This window comes from Sceloporus occidentalis, unplaced genomic scaffold (genome assembly GCF_023333645.1).
Source record: "Sceloporus occidentalis isolate IW3139 unplaced genomic scaffold, rSceOcc1.0.p SCAF_366, whole genome shotgun sequence".
Lineage (NCBI taxonomy): Eukaryota > Metazoa > Chordata > Lepidosauria > Squamata > Phrynosomatidae > Sceloporus > Sceloporus occidentalis.
The window spans coordinates 379,814-399,653 of NW_028317346.1; the positions used below are offsets into that span (position 1 = coordinate 379,814).

Consider the following 19,840-nt stretch of genomic DNA (forward strand, 5'->3'; position numbering starts at 1 on the left):
CACGAATCAGCGCCAGCGAAGACACCCCAATACCGTTTTATTGGGTGCATTAAGGAAACCTTTCGGCTGCAGATAGAACAACTTAACCCGCTCCAGAACGCCAGATCGACGTCTGATGCTTCACATTAAGTCCAGAAGAAGCCGTGAAAATTCTGAAAATGTTCCCAATGGCAAAAAAAAATCTATTCGCAGCATTCTAGAAAATGATATTTTTTTATTTCCATATATAAACAGTGCTTAAAACACCATTCTACATTTCTAGTGCGGCATGCAACGAGTCGGGGGTCTTATTCTGATCGTACGCCGTCCCCTTGTTTTTATTTATTTTGAATCATTTTTATTATAAAAAGTACACAAGATAATGAGAGGGATTATTTGAATATGTGGCCTGGTCCACGTATAATGTTTATTGATGTAATAAAAACAATACAGTTAGTGTTAGATCCAACCACAAACAGCAGAAAAAAAATTAAAAAGGAGACGGAAAAACATTTTGCACGAATCGGTAACGTACGATCACGCTGAGCAGACGCTGGCATTACAGCTACTTCTAAAAATAATAGATTTAAACAAAAAAAATACATCATAGGAATTGAAGTTTATATCGGGGGGAAAAAAAAAAGTGCAAGAGATCAAATACCAAGCAAAGTTGATGCGCTATGCGATTGGCGGCTTTCTAACACGCCGCTCAGCGGAACTTACACGTTTACACGCTTACACTATTAGCGCCGTCGCTTACAACTACGAGCAGGGATTTTATCAGCTGTTACACGGTCTACGAACGTTAAACGGTCTCCCTTTCTAAGAGGGATTGTCTCGCTAAACGAGTCTGTTATCATTCCAGTCCATATCCACCTTAAAAACAAAAAATATATATTTATATATCATAATGCTAAGGTGTTAATAATAAAAAAAAAATCTCTGCTGCAGCCACTAACAGGTTAATGTCGCAATACGGCTGACAACACAATCCAAGCCTTACACGATTTGAAATAGAATTAAAAAGACCCCCCCCCCCCTGCAAAACAAAAAATTATTAGAAACTAGTTTTAAAAATGCATAATATATTGCATGGATAACTGCTGGTATTTTTTTTTGTTGGTTTTATTAAGAAAATATATATCGTATGATTGTGACTGCAATGCCGCCCCGCCGGTAAAGCATTGTGGTTTATTGTGCATAAAAGGTGCAACGTAATCATGAGCTACGAGCGCTTCTATAGGCTACATTTTTATGGCAGGAAAAGGAGTTTTTGGTGAAGAAATAAGAAGAGTTTAAAAAGAAAAAGAAAATAATAATAATAAAAAACCCAGAAGGTGCAGATTTTCGATCTATGTTTGTAACAAAAAAACATTAAAGAGACGCAGGAAAGGAAGGACGAGTTTGCGATGGCGCCAACTGAGGGATCGCGGGATTGCAGACTGGCTTTGAATATTGGGTCGAAAAAAATATAAATATTCTGCTTTGGGTGATGGAGATTCACCAGAGTCCAAACAGAGGAGATCAAACACAGGGGATCAGTTGGCTTGATCCAGGGCTTTTAGTAACTCCTCGCCCTGTAGAAGGTTCCGGTTTCCTTGGATAGGGGCGTTCACTTCGCAGTCGTAACCGGTGAGCTGCGGAAGACGGGTGCCCCCTACGGATCGGCCGAGTAACCCCATATCTGCGGAGTCCAGAGGAGAGAAGGAAAATCAGAAACGCTACAAAGTTTTCTTTGAAGATTACTAAAAAAACGTTGCTTTTAAAAAGGGACAGTCCAATCGGGCGCACTTTGATGCATATGATAGATGCGTGGCCTGTTTACATTTTATGCATGGGGAGGATTCTGCAGAAACCCCCTACTCCCCCCCCCCCTCAGCTAAATCTCATGCAAGAGGAGGGCAGCTGCTGCAGCAGGGCTTCAGCTTCTGAGGTTCCAAGGATATTCCACAAGAGTTTGATACAGAGTCGGCGTCGCTTACCTGTTGACAATAAAAGGAGGGTTCTCTGCTCTGCTCCACTTGGTCTCTCTGAGCCGGAATCAGAACCTTTTACTCGCTTCCACAGTGGAGAACTCTGCGCAGGGTCCACGCTGCTCTGGAATAAAGATCCCTAAATACAAATAGAAAAAAATAAACCTTCATTTCTGCTGGAAAACGTGCCAAGAAATACATCTTCCGACTGAAAAACGGCATTACGGGTGAAACAAAGATTTTTTTGCTTTTTACCCTAGAAACAGATTAGAAAACTTTTTTTTTTTTTTTTGTAATTAACTTCATTCCTTTTAAACAGATCTTGTAAAAATACGTAAATAAAGAGCAGTTAATATTTAAATCATGTGCTTTACCCACTAAGCTTTGACAGAGGCGTCTTACCTCAGACGGTTTCCATGCCTCCGCTTCCTTGCTGTCCCAGGAGCGATTCCGGGACAGCGAGGAGAGGGCTAAACAACGGAGCGGACAGAGGCGAGGAGACCGATCCCTTATCCGAAATACTTGAGGCCCAAAGCATTTTGGATAAGGGGTACCCAAATCCCAGAGCGATGCCTCTGGGCTCCATCTCTTTTTTTGTAAGTAATTATTTGTGCGTTGCTGAAGGAAATGGTTTGTTTCTCTAACTTACAATTCCCACCGCCTGAAACAGGGAGCCGTCGTTCTCCATTTTACGTTTTCTCCGGACGTTGTGTAAAGCGATCATTTTTGGGCTCAATTCTTCATCTAAAAGCCCATGCCTACAAACAAAAAAAAATTACTTTTTGAGGTTGTCCAACAATTAGCCAGCGACTTAGGGCTTCTCATCGTATAGTTTATCGGAGGGTGCGTACCTTTTGTGCAAGAGAGTCGGTAGGGTGGGGGTCCCCGGACGAGACCGCTCTGTCTTGTCTGCGTTTGACTTGTCTGTTCTCACCGGAGAGCTGGTGCGGCTCCGGTTTGCATTATATGGGGATCCAGGGGCACTGGCGGAGTCCTTCATTAGCGCGGAAGGTGACTGGACAAGGATAGACCTCATATCATTCATCGATTCCGCGGTAAGTGGCTTGAAATCGCCGACGTGTGGCGTCTGAGAATGCTGGAACAGGTTGCTCAAGCTTCCCATGGGCTGCACGTGGATCATGTCGCTTTCTAGAGAAGGAAGCTGATCAAAGGTCCGCAGCTGGAAGTCGTCATCCATCGGGATGTAAGGCGCTAACATTTCGAGGTCATAGTCTGTCTCCTAGAAGACAAACGGAGAGATGGCATGGGCTTTAACGGTGGTCTCTCAGAAGCAAGAAGGTAGCTTTACAGGATCACCCAGAACCAAAGCAGCTTGTGCAAATATGTACTATTTACACAAATCACAACCCATCGAGGAAAAGGCATCATCGCTGCTGCCTTTTTAAAGATACCGACGCAAGTAAATGCCCCTATGTCAAAAAAACCCTGGATAAGTCGGCGGACATTTCTACCCAAGAGTTGTAAACGAAAGCCGTGTAAATAATGTAGTAGGGATGCGCAAACCTGGGTGGAAAACGTTGTCTTGGCTTCTGTATCTATAGCAAAAAGCTTCTCAACCAAATCCATCTTGAACTCTTTGTCAATCTCGCTGTTGACGTCAAAGCAATACTCTGCGGGGGTTCCCGGCTAAAGGGAAAGAGAAGAAGGTAAGAGAGACAGTTAGGTTAATGCTTAGACATATCCAGACAAGATAGCTGGGGCTGCTCGCACAACTAAACCTGTGAGACGCAATGTGTTGTGTCAGCTGCAGCGCACAGATTAGCGAATAAGTCCCTAACGGTCAGCGGCCCCGACCAGCACCTACCTCTGTGGAGCTCTGACTGCTGCTCAGGTCCGAGGGGCTGGACGGCTTGGACAGCTGAGGAATGGCGAAGGACAGGTCCAGTCGTTCGGGAGCGGGCTCCATTTTTATGACGACCTCTCTGTTTAACGCAGGGTCCACGTTGGTGCGCAGGGGCTTTGGTTTTTCGGGTTCTGTAAGAGGAGACACCGGCATGCTCTCTAGCTGCTTGCTAGGCGAGTGCAGCATGACGTCGTTATACAAAGGAACGTCATCAAAGGGCTGCTCAGAATCTAGAAAGAAGAAAAAAATAATGAGACTAGAGGACACGCCACAGCACATGGCAAGCGACAAGGAGCGACAGCGGGATACAATCTGCACTTCAGACACGTACCGCAGGAATTAAAATCCAGGGAGATGATTTCATCCCCAGCGTCTGGCGCGAGGAACGTCAGGGATTCCGGCTCCTTCTTTAGCTGCTCGTATAAGCTGCCGGCATCGTTCTCGTCGACGAGTTCTGTGAAGATCGCAGGCATCTTGATCTCCGCAGACTCCGGTGGTGCCGGGGTCTTCTCTGTCTGGCCCAGGGACAAGATCAAGTCCTTCTCTACAATGCCACTAAAAAAAAAAAAGTTCTATTTTTTGCAATTATTTACCAAAACAAAGTGTCCTTTACTTGGTACAACATTTTAATTTATTTTTACATGAAAAATCCCTTTAAATATCATGGATCATCCCAAAGTCGGCTCATCTGAGCAAGCAGAGGAAATCTATCAGGATTTATTACTTTTTTTCTTTTTTTTTTAAACTGCGGATACAACCTTTAACATACAAACCGATCACGGATCAGATCTTACCTGAGGACGTAGTTAACGCAGACAACGCACTGCGGCTGGGAGTTCTTTGTGTTGTAGATGACCGTCGCTTGCGTCTCGACCCAAACGTAACCTCCTTTCTTCGCCAGCATTCTGTACTGGCCGGTCGTCACTTGCCCCTTTGCGAACACTGGTGATGGAGGGGAAGAAAGGCATTCATTACTAATAAATAAATATATATATATATATATATATATATACACACACACACATATATATATACACACACTGAGAAACGTATAAAGAACAGTATGCCCTAACAGGGGCTCCTTAGAGTTAGTTTACACCGTAAATGCATCATATTAATGTTATCCTAACTTTATGAATGTAATTTATTGATTAAAATTCACAATCGTGTTTCACGCCTGAGGAAATGGATTGTACGGGCTGAAGGATAACAAGCTACGCGTTGATCATATAACACACACATTTCTGGCTGTAACACATGTTTTCATCCGCACGCTGCACGCGCGCCGCGTCCTCGTCACTTACTGTCATGGTGAGCTTTGGTCAGGTGATCGGAGTCCAGGGCGTGATAATACTCATAGACTGAACGGCCCATCAGCTCATCTGGTTCATATCCCATTAACTCCGTTATCCTGGAACAGAAAGCAGGAATAAGTGGGGCGCAGGGAAAGCTGCAGTTAAACAACAGAAGAGGCTCTACCCGGACAGATTCATTTTTGATGAATAAATCAAGACCGAAATAAGCAGAGGACATAGAATAACTAAAACTAAAAGAATAATAAAAAAATAAAAAAAGTTATAAAAAGGAGTATTTCTGCACCATTTCCCCCAAACATACCTTTCATCGCAGTAAGAAAACTTCATATCGAGGCTGTGCCGACTCAGGAAGGTCTTGCTGTCCAGCGGAAACTCGATGTTGGCCGGGTGAGGGATCGGTTCGCAGATAAGCACCATGCAAGTCATTGGGGGGTTTTTGTAGCCGCAATGGGTCTGGCTGTGGCGAGCCTCGTATACGCGCATGTGCCCAGTGCAGTGGAGAACCTACACGAGAAACATTCAGACTGCTTAATGGTTTCGTGATTCAGCCGGACCAAGCAGCCCAATGCATGCATGCGCAGGTATTTCCATGAACAACAAGAATAAAACCCAGCATAACCCTCTAGTAACCGACATGATCGCTAGTAACCGCTGTTCAAAGCCTCGGACCATACGGAACGCACTCAATGGCAGAGCCGCTGGAGCAGTCTTACATTACCTTCCAAGTTGCAGACTTTATATTCACTGTCCTCCCTCGGCTGGTGAGCGTGCACTTCATACGAAGGAAGAAGCTCCGCTCTGTGATTTGTTCTTTGCCTTTCTTTGTAGCTCCTTTAAGGAGGGAAACATAAGTATCAATATTAATCTTTTCACCCCTACGAAAAAAGAAAACCATGCGTGATGAGAGGCGAGCTACACTCATTAGGAGATGAATAACATTGGAGGCGGCGCAAATTATTTTAAAAAAAAAATGCACCCAAGGTCACATCTGATGGTGCCGGGGTTCGGTTTCCCGTGTCGCATAATTCAACTGGAATCACAGAGTTAAAAGCCGCGGGGCCAGCGAGTTAAAAGCCCCAAAAATAGACGCGACTCACCGTTCCTGTGGGTGAGCATCTCCCGCAGCTCTTCGTGATCACAGGGGTGAGTGAAGTCAAACACGCTGTGTCCGGTCAGCTCAAACTGCAAGGAAAGAGAAGCGGAGATGTCACGCGTGCGGCCGTCACGTAACGCCGCTGGCTACGATCATTTGGGGGGCGAGTTGCCTCACCTGTGTCAGCCCCATGCACTTGTTGACGTTTTCGGACAGGTAAATCATATCCCCTTCCTCCGTGAGCACCAAGACAAACCCTTCCAACGCCTTCAGATAGAAACAATTGAGCTGCTTCTCCATGTCAGACTCGCCGTCCGGGTCTCCTAAGAGAAAGAACCATCGTAGGTTTATAGGACGGGCAATAAATCACGCCGTACACAGACAGACCGGGGATACAAAGCAGGTTCTGAGAGGGCTAGAGATGGGAAGGTGTGTGTGGGGGGGGGGGAATGGAAAAAAAAATCTGTTTTTTTCCAAAGCCATTTTTGGGGGGTTTTCAATTTTCTTGGTTTTTTTTGCCATGCCTTCAAAACGTCCAGAATTTTGCAAACTAAACTAAAGCTCAGGACAGAACAAGGATCTGTAAGAATGATTTCTGTACAGCAGGGGGCGCCGACGGGCAGCGTTCGAACTGCATGCTTCATCACACATGATGGGGCTCGTAGTTTCAGATGGAGAAGAACCAGGTGGGTCCCCCCAGACCTGCAGAGCGAGGCACGTCTGAGCATGCGCGGAGATGTCCAAAGCCCCCAAAACAGCCCATCCTGATAATAGCTTAATACGTCCTCTTGCAGTTTTTGGCCGCTAGTAATCATCGATACAATTTATTTTAATTTATTTAGAACCTATTTCTTTGTTCATTATGTCATTAAGCGAAGCAATAAACAGAACGCCGGAATGGTTGGCCCCGGAGCACGAATCGGTTGCTGGCTTCGTACGATTGGTACGAGGCGCGGGTTCGCTCCGGTTATAGTTTTTGTCCCCAGATCGGAAGTCTTGCCAATCGACGCCAACCCCGGGCATGACTTACCCGCTTCGAGCAGCCTCCGGACGCGCAGGTAGCTGATGGTGAGCCTCATGATGGACGCCTTGTCCAGGTGGGAGCTGACATTGTGCGGCAGAGGCAGCTGGTGAGAAAGCTCGTAAAAAACCTCGCACTCTTTACCCCTCCGGCATCTCGCGGCATCTCGGGATTTCTCCTTCCGCCGCTCCGAGCTGATCCTGAAATAAAAGCGGACACTATAAGCATACAGTGCTTCGTATAACACACAGCGGGGGCCAAAGGCCATTTACCCTACACCAGGGGGGTACATTGGATTCACCCATTTCCTATAAAACGTAAAGTCATAGGGTGTTTTGGTATCACGCCGCTCTGAAAAGCCTCGGGAGTGCGTTAAAGTCACGTTAACCCTTTCCTATCTTACTGCCGTACTCTCGGGGAAGAACATCGGGGATTCGTTTCAGCAGCGGCCGTTTGCGTAATGCCATTAAACGACCTTTCGCTGATTACGTGTCCCGGAGTGTCGGAGGCGAACGCAGTTTAAGGTAAAGCCGCCTGGGGGGGGGGGGGGATGGATCCTATACTGCCGCAGCACCTATAGAAACACAAACAACTCGCTGTCCTTCAACAGGAAAAGCGCACCATTAACCGACCTTCGCCCCTTTCCCTAAATAGCTCTTCTTCTTCTTCCCTGTTTATGCCGAGCTTGGAATTTTCTTTTAAAAGACTCTGAAAGCAGAGAAACTCTTTCCTCTCGGAGATTTTCCCCCGGAGTCGCGTAGGACGAGAACGGAAACACCGTAACCCTGTTACTTTCTATTTGGGCCGCGTCGCTCGCTTTCTGTGCTGCGGAGTAAAAGCGCTCGCCTGATGATGCAAACAGAAGTCGTCAAGGCAACAGAACGAAACCATTCTATCCGAAAAATGGCACTAGAACCCAAATTAAAAATATACGGGTTTGATTCTGAATCATCTGGCTTGGTATTTTTCCGGCACGTCGTAATAAACACGTAAAGCCGCGCTAAAGATAAACCTCCGTATCCGGAAACATTTTGGGGGTGGGATGCAATATATATACGCTTTCTCCGCTTGAAATGCCCCACATTCAGTGGCAGGCACGCCAGGAAAGCACAGGCATCCCAATCGCGCATAAGAAGATCGGCCCATCCGGCCCCGCCTAGCCTCTACCACTTCTGCTGGGAGGCTGGTCCACTTACCCACCACCCTCTCAGCAAAATAAATTCCCCCTTCTTCTAAGCCTCGGATCCTCTTAGGGAGCGGTCCTATTTAATGAGTTCCTTGATCACAAATAAAGATAAAACTGGATTTTTAACCCCATTATTTGCATCGTCATTCAAAGTCTGAAACTAATTCACATAAACGTAAGAATCATTTTCCATCATTTATAGGATTATGTTTTGAACCAAAGGAAACATTTTGATATTTATATTCTTTTACATCTCATAAACAAAGGCTCGCTGATTTAGCTATACATTATACAGGGCCTGTATTCATTATACAGGGCTGAGTCCTTCATAATACATAACGACACCAGGAAGTCGAATTGAACATTTGATCTCAAAGGAGATAACTGTATGAGGGGGCTATGAAGAAAGAGCAAGTTGGGGGGGTCCAGTGGCCGTAGCAACCAATGATGTTTACTCCGGTTCCAGTGGAATTTTCAGACCTCAGGGTTCTAGGACTGAATGTGGCTGCATCCATAATAAGGTCTCGTGAAAAAGACTAAAGATGACAGCAATAAGACATGAGTCTGCATACAACGCTGCAGAGCGTCTCAAAAACAAATAAAAATACTAATAATAATATTAATAATAATAATACATTTAAACATGACTTCAAACTCATGTTTATTTGTGAACCCCAACATGTTCACCGCTTTTACAAACCGCGCCGGCTGATGTAACATCCCTGAAAGAAAGGAAAGGTCATGCAAAAAAAAATAAAATCACACTGTTCAGACATGAATAGCATTTCCTGGCATTTTCTTCACATGGAAAAAATAATGTGGCAACCTTTTTTTTCTAGTTTTAACTCATTATTCCCTTTAATTACGTTTCCCATCACTCCTGTGTTCCAACGGCCCTTTATCACTCCCATCACTCCTGGGTTCCAACGGCCCTTTATCACTCCCATCACTCCTGTGTTCCAATGGCCCTTTATCACTCCTGTGTTCCAATGGCCCTTTATCACTCCCATCACTCCTGGGTTCCAATGGCCCTTTATCACTCCCATCACTCCTGTGTTCCAATGGCCCTTTATCACTCCCATCACTCCTGTGTTCCAATGGCACGTTGTGTTCGCTGATCCAAGTTTAAGTTTAAAAGGCTAACTGATGGTTAGAAACCATTTTGCAATGACGTTACAGCCACAATTTTCCTTATTCTCCATGAAAGCACTAAGTGACCCCAAGCCATTAGATAAAATAATAGTTCCCTTTCCTAGCTTTCTTCATTACTGGGCTGGGCTGTCCCTTTGTCGAAAGTTTAAAACGACTGTTATTGTCTTTTAGAAATAACAGTCAGGATAGCGTGACACCAAGTACGAAATTGGTCGCAGACCGGTTGATGTTCTCACAGTAAAGAGCCCAAGAGACATCGCTCCAGAATGTCGATGAATTAAACAGGGAATACGACGGGCTCAGAAAAGAAACAAACGAGACAAACGATTTAGAAACAAGTTCTCAAAACCGAGCCTGGAAACATAATTACGAGCGATTAACGTGAAAGGGGTACGTGGCGCATCACGCCTTCTAATATTTGTTTAGATATTTATTTTTTTTTGAACGGTACATTTTTCTTTTAGGGATAATTTCAGCTCATTTTGTACTAGAAGGAACGATGCTACTATTAGCGCACAGCTTTACAGCCTCTGTATAACACCGTCCTAAACGCTTGGTAAATACACTTGACAATGAAGTATATTAAGGGTTTGGCGTATATTTCCGCGCAAAAAAAAAAAAAGTGTTTACGACCTGTATACCGATGACGGAAGGAACTCAGATTAAAGAGCCACGGCCCCTGAAAGTCTGGACGCTTTGAATGCGTTTCTATGAATGGTTTCTCCATTACTCGTCGATAGGCAAGAAGCTGTCACAGAAGGTGGCCTCTCCCTGTAGTTTTAATCTGATATATATATATATATACATACACACACCACGAGGGAACAGATGCCCCTGAGTAAACGTATTGAACCAAGGGCCACAGTTAATTCTATGACTACGTTTTAGGAAACTGTGCTTTACTTTTTTGAGGAAAAATCTCTTAAAAAGAACCATTGAGTCCTTAAAATTGTATTGCTATGTAAACTTTTTGCACACGCTCAGTAGAACTCTCATTGAAGCCACCAAGCCAATCGCATGCACCCATTCGTATGATTGGCGCCTACTACCAACACTGGTGATAATGGGAGCTCAGCGTTCAGTGAGCAGCATACGCTTTCTACTGAGCATGTGCAAGAAGTGTACTAAAGTACACCGCCGGCTTTCAGCGGCAGCAGACGGAGGAGGAGGAGTTAAATGAGACGGAAGAACACCAATAACTAAAGAATCCATTTATTTAGATTCAGGCAAAATGGACTCCAATACGGTCCCTTAAGATTCAAATAGGACTAGACTGCTCCTTCAAGGCGTAGCGTACCTGTTGTGGTTTCTCCCCTGGGTGCCCCTCGACATGACAACATAAAAGCCACGCGGGAAACAGTAGGCAGGCTGGTGGAAAATAATTAACGGATGTTTATTTCCTCCGAGGTATGGGCGTTTGGCCAAAATCCTTCCGCTACTTCAGACTACACAGCATTACGATGCTTAACTAAAATAATTTGTTGTTTTTATTAAATGCCAGCTCGGAGGTTAAAAAGAAAAAGTCAAGAACAAAAGTGTACGGGAACAAGCAAGTTATATCCGACAAAACCTGCCATATTATATGCCTAAATTATCACATATCATGTTTGTGCAAAATCAGCACCATGTCGGGGTTTGAAAAGAGGAGCATTGTGGGTATTTGGATATTTTGGTTTAATGTCACTCTGTTTAAATCAGAATTGTTTTGCCTGCCACTAGGGGGGCAGAATGTGAAACTCTCAAGGAAGAGCAGGGGCAACAAAGCCACAAGCCTCATTTCAGATGTTACCAACATGACTCTCAGCCAGCTTTAGGGGGCTGCAGTTCAACGGAGGCTGGAGAGCTACCTTTTGGCTACCAAATGACTAGTTAATTGACCTAGTTAATTCCAAAATACAAATATACAGACAATTTTGTTACAATACTGTTAATTAACATAAGCCCAGCCTGCAACCACTACATCCAAAGTAGGTCATAACATTTTCACAAAACATACAATATAACCGAGTAGACTTTAGGACACAAACAACCCTGTGATACCCTCATGCCCAGAAAAAAACATTCTGAACTCCTAGGAAAGAGGGGCATCAGGGGAGGAAAAAGGGGCTTCAGGGGAGGAAAAAGGGGCTTCAGGGGAGGAAAAAGGGGCTTCAGGGGAGGAGAGAGGGGCATCAGGGACCTACCCTCCTTAAAAAGGGACACCTGGGAGGTAGGAGTTATATGTTGACAGCGAAACATGTTTAGGCTTGGAAGAGAATTTTTACAACCTGCCATCAAATTCTACATTTCTATGAACTCTACTCTTTGAATAGTACGAACAAAAAACAAATAGAAATTCTAAAAATAAAGTTTTTATGTTTTTAATGTAGATGCGTCAAGCGCCAAAGGTTGTTTATAACACATTTATTCCAACAAAAATAAAAAAAAGTACAGTAAATGTTTTCAGTGCTAAAGCCGTCTTCCTGTAATACCGTTCAGCGAGACGTTATACAAAGTATCCAATCAGAGCAGAGCTTACATAACTGTTTCACGTATCGGAGGAACCGCAAGCAAACGCCAAATTATATTTATTTGTTTTTTCTGTAAGTGTTGTAAGTTTTTTTTCTCTCCCTTTGGTATCTTCTATACCCCGCTGGCCGCTCTCCAACACTCGGCACCCGGCGTCACTTGCTCATTAAAGCTGAGAAAACTGGATGTGCAAATCTAGGTTAAAAGTAAAAAAAATAAATAAATGAGGTATACGAAGGTGTGATCGCTATAGGGAAGGAGATAAGGCTGACAGCGCTGCCATAACATTACTGCAAGGGACACTTGAAGCAATATGAGGAATGCATGATGGGAGAAGAAGAAAAAAAAAAAAAAAAAAAAAGGACTGGTGTGGACTGGTTTCCAAAGTTTCCCAGAAATATTTATGTCACCGGACAAGTGCACTGTGACCTCCTCGACACAAACAAGTAAACGAAAAGGCATTCTGCCTAAAAAGCAGGAGCAGCTGCACAAAACTTCTCGTTTGTGCGCACACTGCCAGAAAACACACTCGCACACGCTAACCGGCGCATGTTTAGGTAGAGCTTTCTTCCACGTAAAAGCCGCCTTACTTGGTGGGGCGCGTCGGTCAGACGGAGAGTAGACAGGTAGCCGGTGGCAACTACATGACAGCTAAGTGATAGTCTTTCAATGACAACTCAATACTAAACTCAAGCAAATAGCACTCGGTATTGAATGGCTCACTGAGCGTGCCAAGCTATTAGCGCAAACTCTACGATACTGAGCTCGGTAGCACACAGCGGCGCCGCTGAACGCGGGGCGGAAATCCCAGCTACCCGCCGCCAGATGTTTTGTGAGTGGCTGCGAAACGCTGGCCTGTATTGCAATAATTATTAGAACTTTCCTAGATTCGGCCCCTGCGGATCTCAGATTGTGGACCAAGAGTGAAACTTTTTCAAATATTAATCGAACCCTGAAGAGAAGCCATAAAACCAACCATGAAAAAAATTCTCAGAACCATAATAAAATACCCCCTGCAGCCCCTCAACCCGGGAACCCACAGCACGCTGGCCCCGAATCGTATATTCCGGGGGGCAGCGAGAGCCCCTAGAGCACCAGCCCCACTATCGTGGGAAAGTTCATTGATGAAACAATGTCCGCTACCGAAAATCTGTATTTGATTCCAAAATGAAGCTTGTATTTTAGATACATTCTAGATTCTACATACAACTGGTTAGAGAATTGAGTATTGTATACGGAAGTAATGTGGGTTTATTATTCATTCATTCACCTGGAGCTGCTGCAGAAGACACAGTGACACCTGTCCCCTCATTCTCACAGACCACCGCTAATTGCCTAATGACCAGAAGTGCCGTCCCCTTCCCAAAAGCGACCCCCGTTCCCTTCCCAAAAGCGACCCCCGTTCGCCACATAGTTGGCTTCTAAGACCAAGGCGTTTGTAGGATCACAGAGTAGCGAAGCGATTTACAATACCGGCACGGTAACATTTTGCCACAATACTGGAAGACGCAAAATACTTAACACACGGTAAAACATTGGAGAAAAGGAACAATTAAAAAAAAACCGGACAAATTATTTTACCGCAGAGATTCCAAATGGCTCAGAAAACGTCTAACAAGCAAACCGTTCACCGGATTCAACTGTGTTTCACCTTAATAAATTCTATTTCTCGATTATTTTTTTAAATTATTTTACATACAATATGAAGTCACTTTTTGTTATTTTACAAACAAAGTTATTTTCTTGACATAGAGAGGGTGTCCCGACCCCCCCCCCCCCCCCCCCCGCAGAGAGCCGAGCAGCTGCTTTGTCTTGTCTGCTTTCAACACTGTAACTTTTGTCTTTCCCTAAACTTGGGAAAATATAGGGCGTCAAGAGGGGAAAAAAAAAAAACCACAAAAAAGTTGACTTCAGCCATAGTCAGCACATTATCCCAAATTAGCGAGGGGTTAGAGGGTAAATTGGTCAACAATTACAATAATTATACTTAAATAAAAAAATGTCACAGCCAGCAGCACATGCAAAGGAATGTTTTTTGGTTTTTTTAATACACACACACACTACTGTTCAAATGTTTGGGGTCATTGAGCTGTTTCCATGGAAACCAAGGGCATTTCTGACTAACATAATTGCAAAAGGGGTTTCTAACCATTGGAACACAGGAGTGATGGGAGTGATAAAGGGCCATTGGAACCCAGGAGTGATGGGAGTGATAAAGGCCCATTGGGACACAGGAGTGATGGGAGTGATAAAGGGCCATTGGAACCCAGGAGTGATGGGAGTGATAAAGGGCCATTGGAACACAGGAGTGATGGGAGTGATAAAGGGCCATTGGAACCCAGGAGTGATGGGAGTGATAAAGGGCCATTGGAACCCAGGAGTGATGGGAGTGATAAAGGGCCTCTGTAGGCCCATGAAGAGATTCCATACATTAACCATCAAATTCAGTAGCGCTGTACAATAGGTAGACAGGACAAAATAAGTAGTATAAAACAATGTCAATTACAGAAACAACAGTGGGGGAGGGCTCTGCTCAAACATGTAAAGCTACATAAGCTTTGGGGACTCAGAGGTCTCTTGTTCGGACGTATAAGTATGTAGGAGCACTTTACGTGCATGGGTGCTCGTTAGGCCCCCCTGGAACACGTGGGCTGCTGAGCAGGACATCCGCGAAATGCAAATAGCTTGGGAGTGGGGCAAATATACAAAAGGGATCAAACGGAACCCCTCTGGGCACTTACACACAAAATAAATGTAACCGTCACAAGCAGCCATTCAAGTGCATATGAAGACGCAAACATTACAAAGTATCACTTTCACAGAAACTAATTCATTAGACGCAACTTTTTGTTGCAGAAGCAAGAGCTGGATTAAAAAAAGTGTGTGAGTGTGTGACAAAGTATCATCGGACAACAACTGGCCATAAACCAATCCGCCCACAACAACGTCTGACTACGGTGATCCCCAAAAATTCAGCAGCTTGAAAAAAAAAATAAAAAAAATCCAATGCCTGTGTTCATGCAGTCACACCAATTCTAAAGTAAGCCCGGGTAGCATATTGGTGGTGGGTATAATATGGTGGTGCATATAATATACATCAAAAGTGTAGAACTTTACAAAAGTACCCAGTTTAACAACAAAATAACTTCCGATCCTCCAAAGAACTCTGGTGACCTTTTCATATTACGCATTCTATTATAAACAAAGGCCGGATTGACATATAGTATATATGACATAAACTATACGTTTAAGGTGCGATTCCTGACACGCCATAGACTTTGCAGACGCACAGCTGTATCACAACACTGACCCAGAAGGACAAAAACACACTCATCGTTGACCTTGATCCAGAGAACAGCAGAAAACTCCCCGCTGACTGTTGCTTATAGATTGCATAATAAAAATGATCAGAACGACTATTTCTCAAAATCCAGGAAACAACGGAAACTGCAGATTACCACATATTACACAATGCGGGGAAAGAAACAATACCAGCTCTACCTGGGCACCAGTGCCATGCCATGAGGGGGAAAAAATAAATAAATATATATATATACACATACACACACTATCATTTATATGAAGTGCAAATATTTATGTACAACGTCAAAGCCTACAATCGAATGCTGGTTTCCGCACCACTAGACTGCAAGCTCTTGGGGCAAGCATCTGGATCAAGCATATATTTGACAGGTTCATGTGAGTTTAGTACCATTATAATAGCCCATCATGTTCTGGAGTCTTTGCCCACAAAAACTGCCACTTTGCCCCTGGCATTTAACCCCCCCCTCACCCTCAAGTACAGGAGAACCGAATCAGACATCTCCCCTCCGTCCCAACCCCCACACAATTGCGACGTGGTAAGGCCAGGAAGGTTAAAGAGGCAAAGCTGGGGTAACACTGGGGTAATTTATAGTCTCCCCAGATGCTGACATATATGTTCATATACCAAGGGGGGGGGGTGCTGATTTTTGGGGTTCATCCCTTTCAGGAACTCGGGTAAAAGTTAATTGTGAAGCATCCAAGACGCAATAATAACCCCTAATGTGGGGCACTGAGGGCAGGGGTGAGGCCTTCACCAACAGTCACCCCACAACCGCTCCGCATGGGCAAAGGGGCGCTGAGCTTGTCCTACATGGATAATAACTGCCCCGCTGTCAGCTCCCCTTTTGGGGGTGCAGGGTCATGTGGGGGCAAAGTCCCTGGCACGATGATAAAAGCTCCGATACCCTCGCAGGGTAACACGCTGGCATTAAAGGCACCCGGGGCATGTACTTACCTCTTCTTGTCGTTAACTTGTAATCCCTCCATACCCGCCGGGGGAGGGACTGCTCCGGGGCCCTGTCAAGCGAGTTCGGGAAGAAGCGGACACTGAGGCCTAGCCGGGTATAATCCACACGTAGTGAGACGAGCGGCCTGGTGCCGGTAATACGGATTGTTGTAATTCTCTCAGATATCGGTGACAGGGGGTGTGGCGACGCTATCCGGTCCCGGGCGCACGAGCCGAGCTGTGGTGGTTGGTTTTTTTTTAATTATTCTTCTATCTCTGCAAACAAAACGTCGGGAGCGCGCGTGCGTCACCGGGTGCGCGAGTCGGAGCTGACGATAACACTAGCGGCCAATCACAAGGCGCGCTGGCCGAGCCCACACTGGAATAACCCCGCCCCTACCAGCAAGTCAGCTGATCCTGCCGAGGGGCAGGGTGGGAGCTGGTGAACGGGCGGGGAGCGGTTAACCCTACTGCTGCCAATTTGCCAAAGAGGCCGCTGCACATGTGTGGCGGGTCCTGTGCTGAAAAGGACTGTGTGATTTAAGGGGATTTCGGGTTTTTAAAACAGATTTTTGGTGTTTTTTTTGTTGCATGCAGCCAATACTTTACTGAGAGGGTGTTAGATAAGCCTAACAGCTTCTCAGCAAACAGTCCTCACCCCTTATCCACCTAGAATGTAAATTCCTGTGGGAACAGGGCCCTCCATTCCTCAATTGCTTGTCATTTTGTACTTATTTGTAAAATTTTTACCTTGTACAGCGCTGCGGAATCTGTTGGCGCTTTATAAATAAAGTATAATAATAGTAATAATAATAAAGTGGTAGAGGTTAATACAGTGAGGGTATTAAACATGCATGGGATGGACATACGGCTCCTGAATCTAAGACGAGATCAACGACTGATTAAGGTTTGAGCCTTTAAAGCAGGAGAAACGGGCGACTAGACGGGGGCCGGATGGGGCCAATCTGCCGGCAGCTTCTAGGTTTCTATGTCACAGGTGCTGTTTCACCCTATTTTCGGTAGACTTGCCCCAGACGTAAAAGCGATTGGGTGGTTTTAGCTTTGAATCGGTAACATGATGTCTAATAGATGGTCTTCCTACTGCTCAATCCCCAAACCCGTCCCAGAAACAAATATTCCATTGTGTAAAATTATGCTTCATTCCGAACTTTTGCTGGGAACACTTATTTGTCATGTGACACAAAAAACGGGTACTGAGGGGTTGTGGCCACAGATACTGAAAAAGCTGTGAACTGCCTCTTCCTCCATAGTCCTACTATTCTTCTCTCCGATTGGGTACTTGAAGCCGCCAATCGGTGGCAGGAAAGTTCCGCTATTGAATGCCACTCAAGCACTTTCCGCACATCCCAAGAGGGTTCGACTGGCAGTGTTTGCTGAGCCAGACCATTTTGCTGGGGGGGTGGTGGAAAGGGGCAAATGCATATTGGGGGACTCGGCAGAATCCCCCCATCTTTTTTTCTTAAATGGACACCATGAAAATGTAAAGGGTCCAGGCGGCTATCATATGCATCAAAGCGAGTATGATAGCTGGAGAGTCCCTTTAAGCCGTGATTTGTGATTAAATAAATTCTGTTCACTCCCGTGACCTCCAGACGAATAATCTGTCGGTCAGTAAAACGTCTGCTTCCAGGGATCTGCTGACCTTTTAAAGCTTATGATCCCAGCTGACGAGATGAAGCAGCTGTCCTTATCGTGTCGAGAGGCTGGCCAGAGAAAGAAAACACAACTACTGCATGTAGACGGGATTCCGACTCGGTCTGCTATACATTCCGAGTAAACCCGTCCCAGCGTGATGCCTCTGATCCAAGAACGTGAGATCGGATCACAAACGCTGCTGGTAGTATAAGTGCATTGAAAAGTGTTAAAATACCCCATCTGAAATACCCTGGGGTGTGATGGGAGTAAACAGAATTAGCCGGCTTCAAGGATGTCCCAAACGGGACATAGGTGCAGGATGGCCAGATGTCAAAATTCCAAGTTGAAAAACTGAAATGTGCTCTTGAAATTAATTATTACATTTGTTTAAATAAAAACTTTATAATTTAATTAAATGTAATTATTTTTTTAACAAATATTTAATTTAGTTTTCTTTATATAAATTAATAATTTAATTGATTAAATAATTAAAAATAAACACCTAAGACTCTCCTGTTTTAAGAAAATATAGCTGCATCATATTCCGCAGCGCTGTAATGCCATGGAAGGAAGTTTTACTTTACTGAGTGTGTGGTAGTTTAGTGGAACATCCTCCCAGCAGACGTGGTAGAGGGTTATACAGCGAGGGTATTAAACATGCATGGGATAGACATATGCCCCCTGACTCTAAGACGAGACCAACGACTGATTAAGGTTTCTCGTTATTCATTGTTTCCCCATTAATGATATCCATGAAATAGAGTAACGTTATTATGTTTGCTTCTACTTGTTTTAATTACATCGAAGGCATTTTTATTGCCTGGGAAACTAATAACGAGGCAGGATTATCATTCCAGACATTTGAAATTACAGTTTATACGGAGATGTAGGAGCTGCTAAAACAGCCACAGAATAAAAATCTATAATAAATGCCATAATTATTTTCTCGTTTTCCTAAATCATTGAAAAACTGTGATTTCAGTGTTCCAAAGTCATAGGGCCACAGGGGGTACCGAGCCTTTGACGCCGGGCAATTTAAGTGTTGGGTGAAACAATGTACAAAATGAAGGGTGATAGGTACGAATGGTGCGCTTACCAGTCCCTGCTCGTGAAGTTGAAAGGTGTACCCTCGCATGCCGAGGGCCAGGGGGGCCCATTGCATCCCTCTGTCTTCATAATGCCCACTGGACCTCGAGGACGGAGCTTTTCTTCTCAGGTAGTCACTCGATCTTGGCCAAAATTGTGACGGCTACATTATATACATCATCGTTGTACCGTTACTCATACTAACTCCTGTGAGCTGAAAGGAAACAGAAGAAGCTTCCTGAAACAAATATAAATTTCAATTCATGTTTAGTAAAAGCCCAGTTTAATTTAGCTGAGCTGGATTTACATTCCTGATACACCCACGTTCTAGCAAATAAAAGTCTTTTATAGCTGAGGCTTAACTTTTCAAATACTCTTCAAAACCGTGCAGGGTGGGTCAAGCTGCTTCCCCTCCAAGACACATAGAACCTGTCGGGACAGGGGTAGAGCTCGGGGGCAGCGGAATTGAGAAACACGACCCTGCGGCCCCGACTTCATACTGCGGATGTCAGTCTGAGTGACACTCTACCTTCCTAGCTCCGCCCCCCCGCCATCCCAAATTGCAGCGGGTATCTTGGCATGTATTATAACCACTATATATATATATATATATATATATATATATATATATATATATAATGAAGTCCCTTCCTCCATAGATTTTCATTAGTCAGGAAGTCTGGCTGAGTGATTAAGACTGAGCCATTCTATTATTCCCCACAGGCAATATGAAAGG

At 44.6% G+C, this 19,840-nt stretch overlaps 1 protein-coding gene across 2 annotated transcripts; it reads right to left on the minus strand.

The window, feature by feature from the left end:
* Window positions 1–1,517: 1,517 nt before the first annotated feature.
* Window positions 1,518–16,403, minus strand: LOC149273579 (hypoxia-inducible factor 1-alpha-like). 2 transcript variants are annotated; one of them, XM_089506150.1, is made up of 15 exons: window positions 16,372–16,403; window positions 7,256–7,440; window positions 6,403–6,548; window positions 6,230–6,314; window positions 5,851–5,963; window positions 5,434–5,636; window positions 5,121–5,227; window positions 4,611–4,758; window positions 4,148–4,371; window positions 3,778–4,046; window positions 3,477–3,599; window positions 2,804–3,192; window positions 2,602–2,710; window positions 1,962–2,091; window positions 1,518–1,663 (listed from the first exon to the last, which is right to left on the minus strand). In XM_089506150.1, exons 1-15 carry the CDS (start codon window positions 16,401–16,403, stop codon window positions 1,518–1,520), a joined length of 2,409 nt encoding a protein of 802 aa, XP_089362276.1. The 2 variants fall into 2 exon arrangements, with proteins under 2 accessions (XP_089362276.1, XP_089362275.1); XM_089506149.1 differs by having other exon boundaries at window positions 7,256–7,446.
* Window positions 16,404–19,840: the final 3,437 nt, after the last annotated feature.

What these genes read in the sequence shown, in the direction of transcription:
- LOC149273579 (XM_089506149.1), bottom strand. Translation starts at nt 16,403, where the DNA reads ATGGAGGGATTACAAGTTAACGACAAGAAGAG. An exon ending in GATGCTCACCCACAGGAACG is followed by an intron (nt 5,964 to 6,229) that starts GTGAGTCGCGTC and finishes CCCTCCTTAAAG; the next exon opens with GAGCTACAAAGAAAGGCAAA. An exon ending in GACCAAAGCTCACCATGACA is followed by an intron (nt 4,759 to 5,120) that starts GTAAGTGACGAG and finishes CTCCATCACCAG; the next exon opens with TGTTCGCAAAGGGGCAAGTG.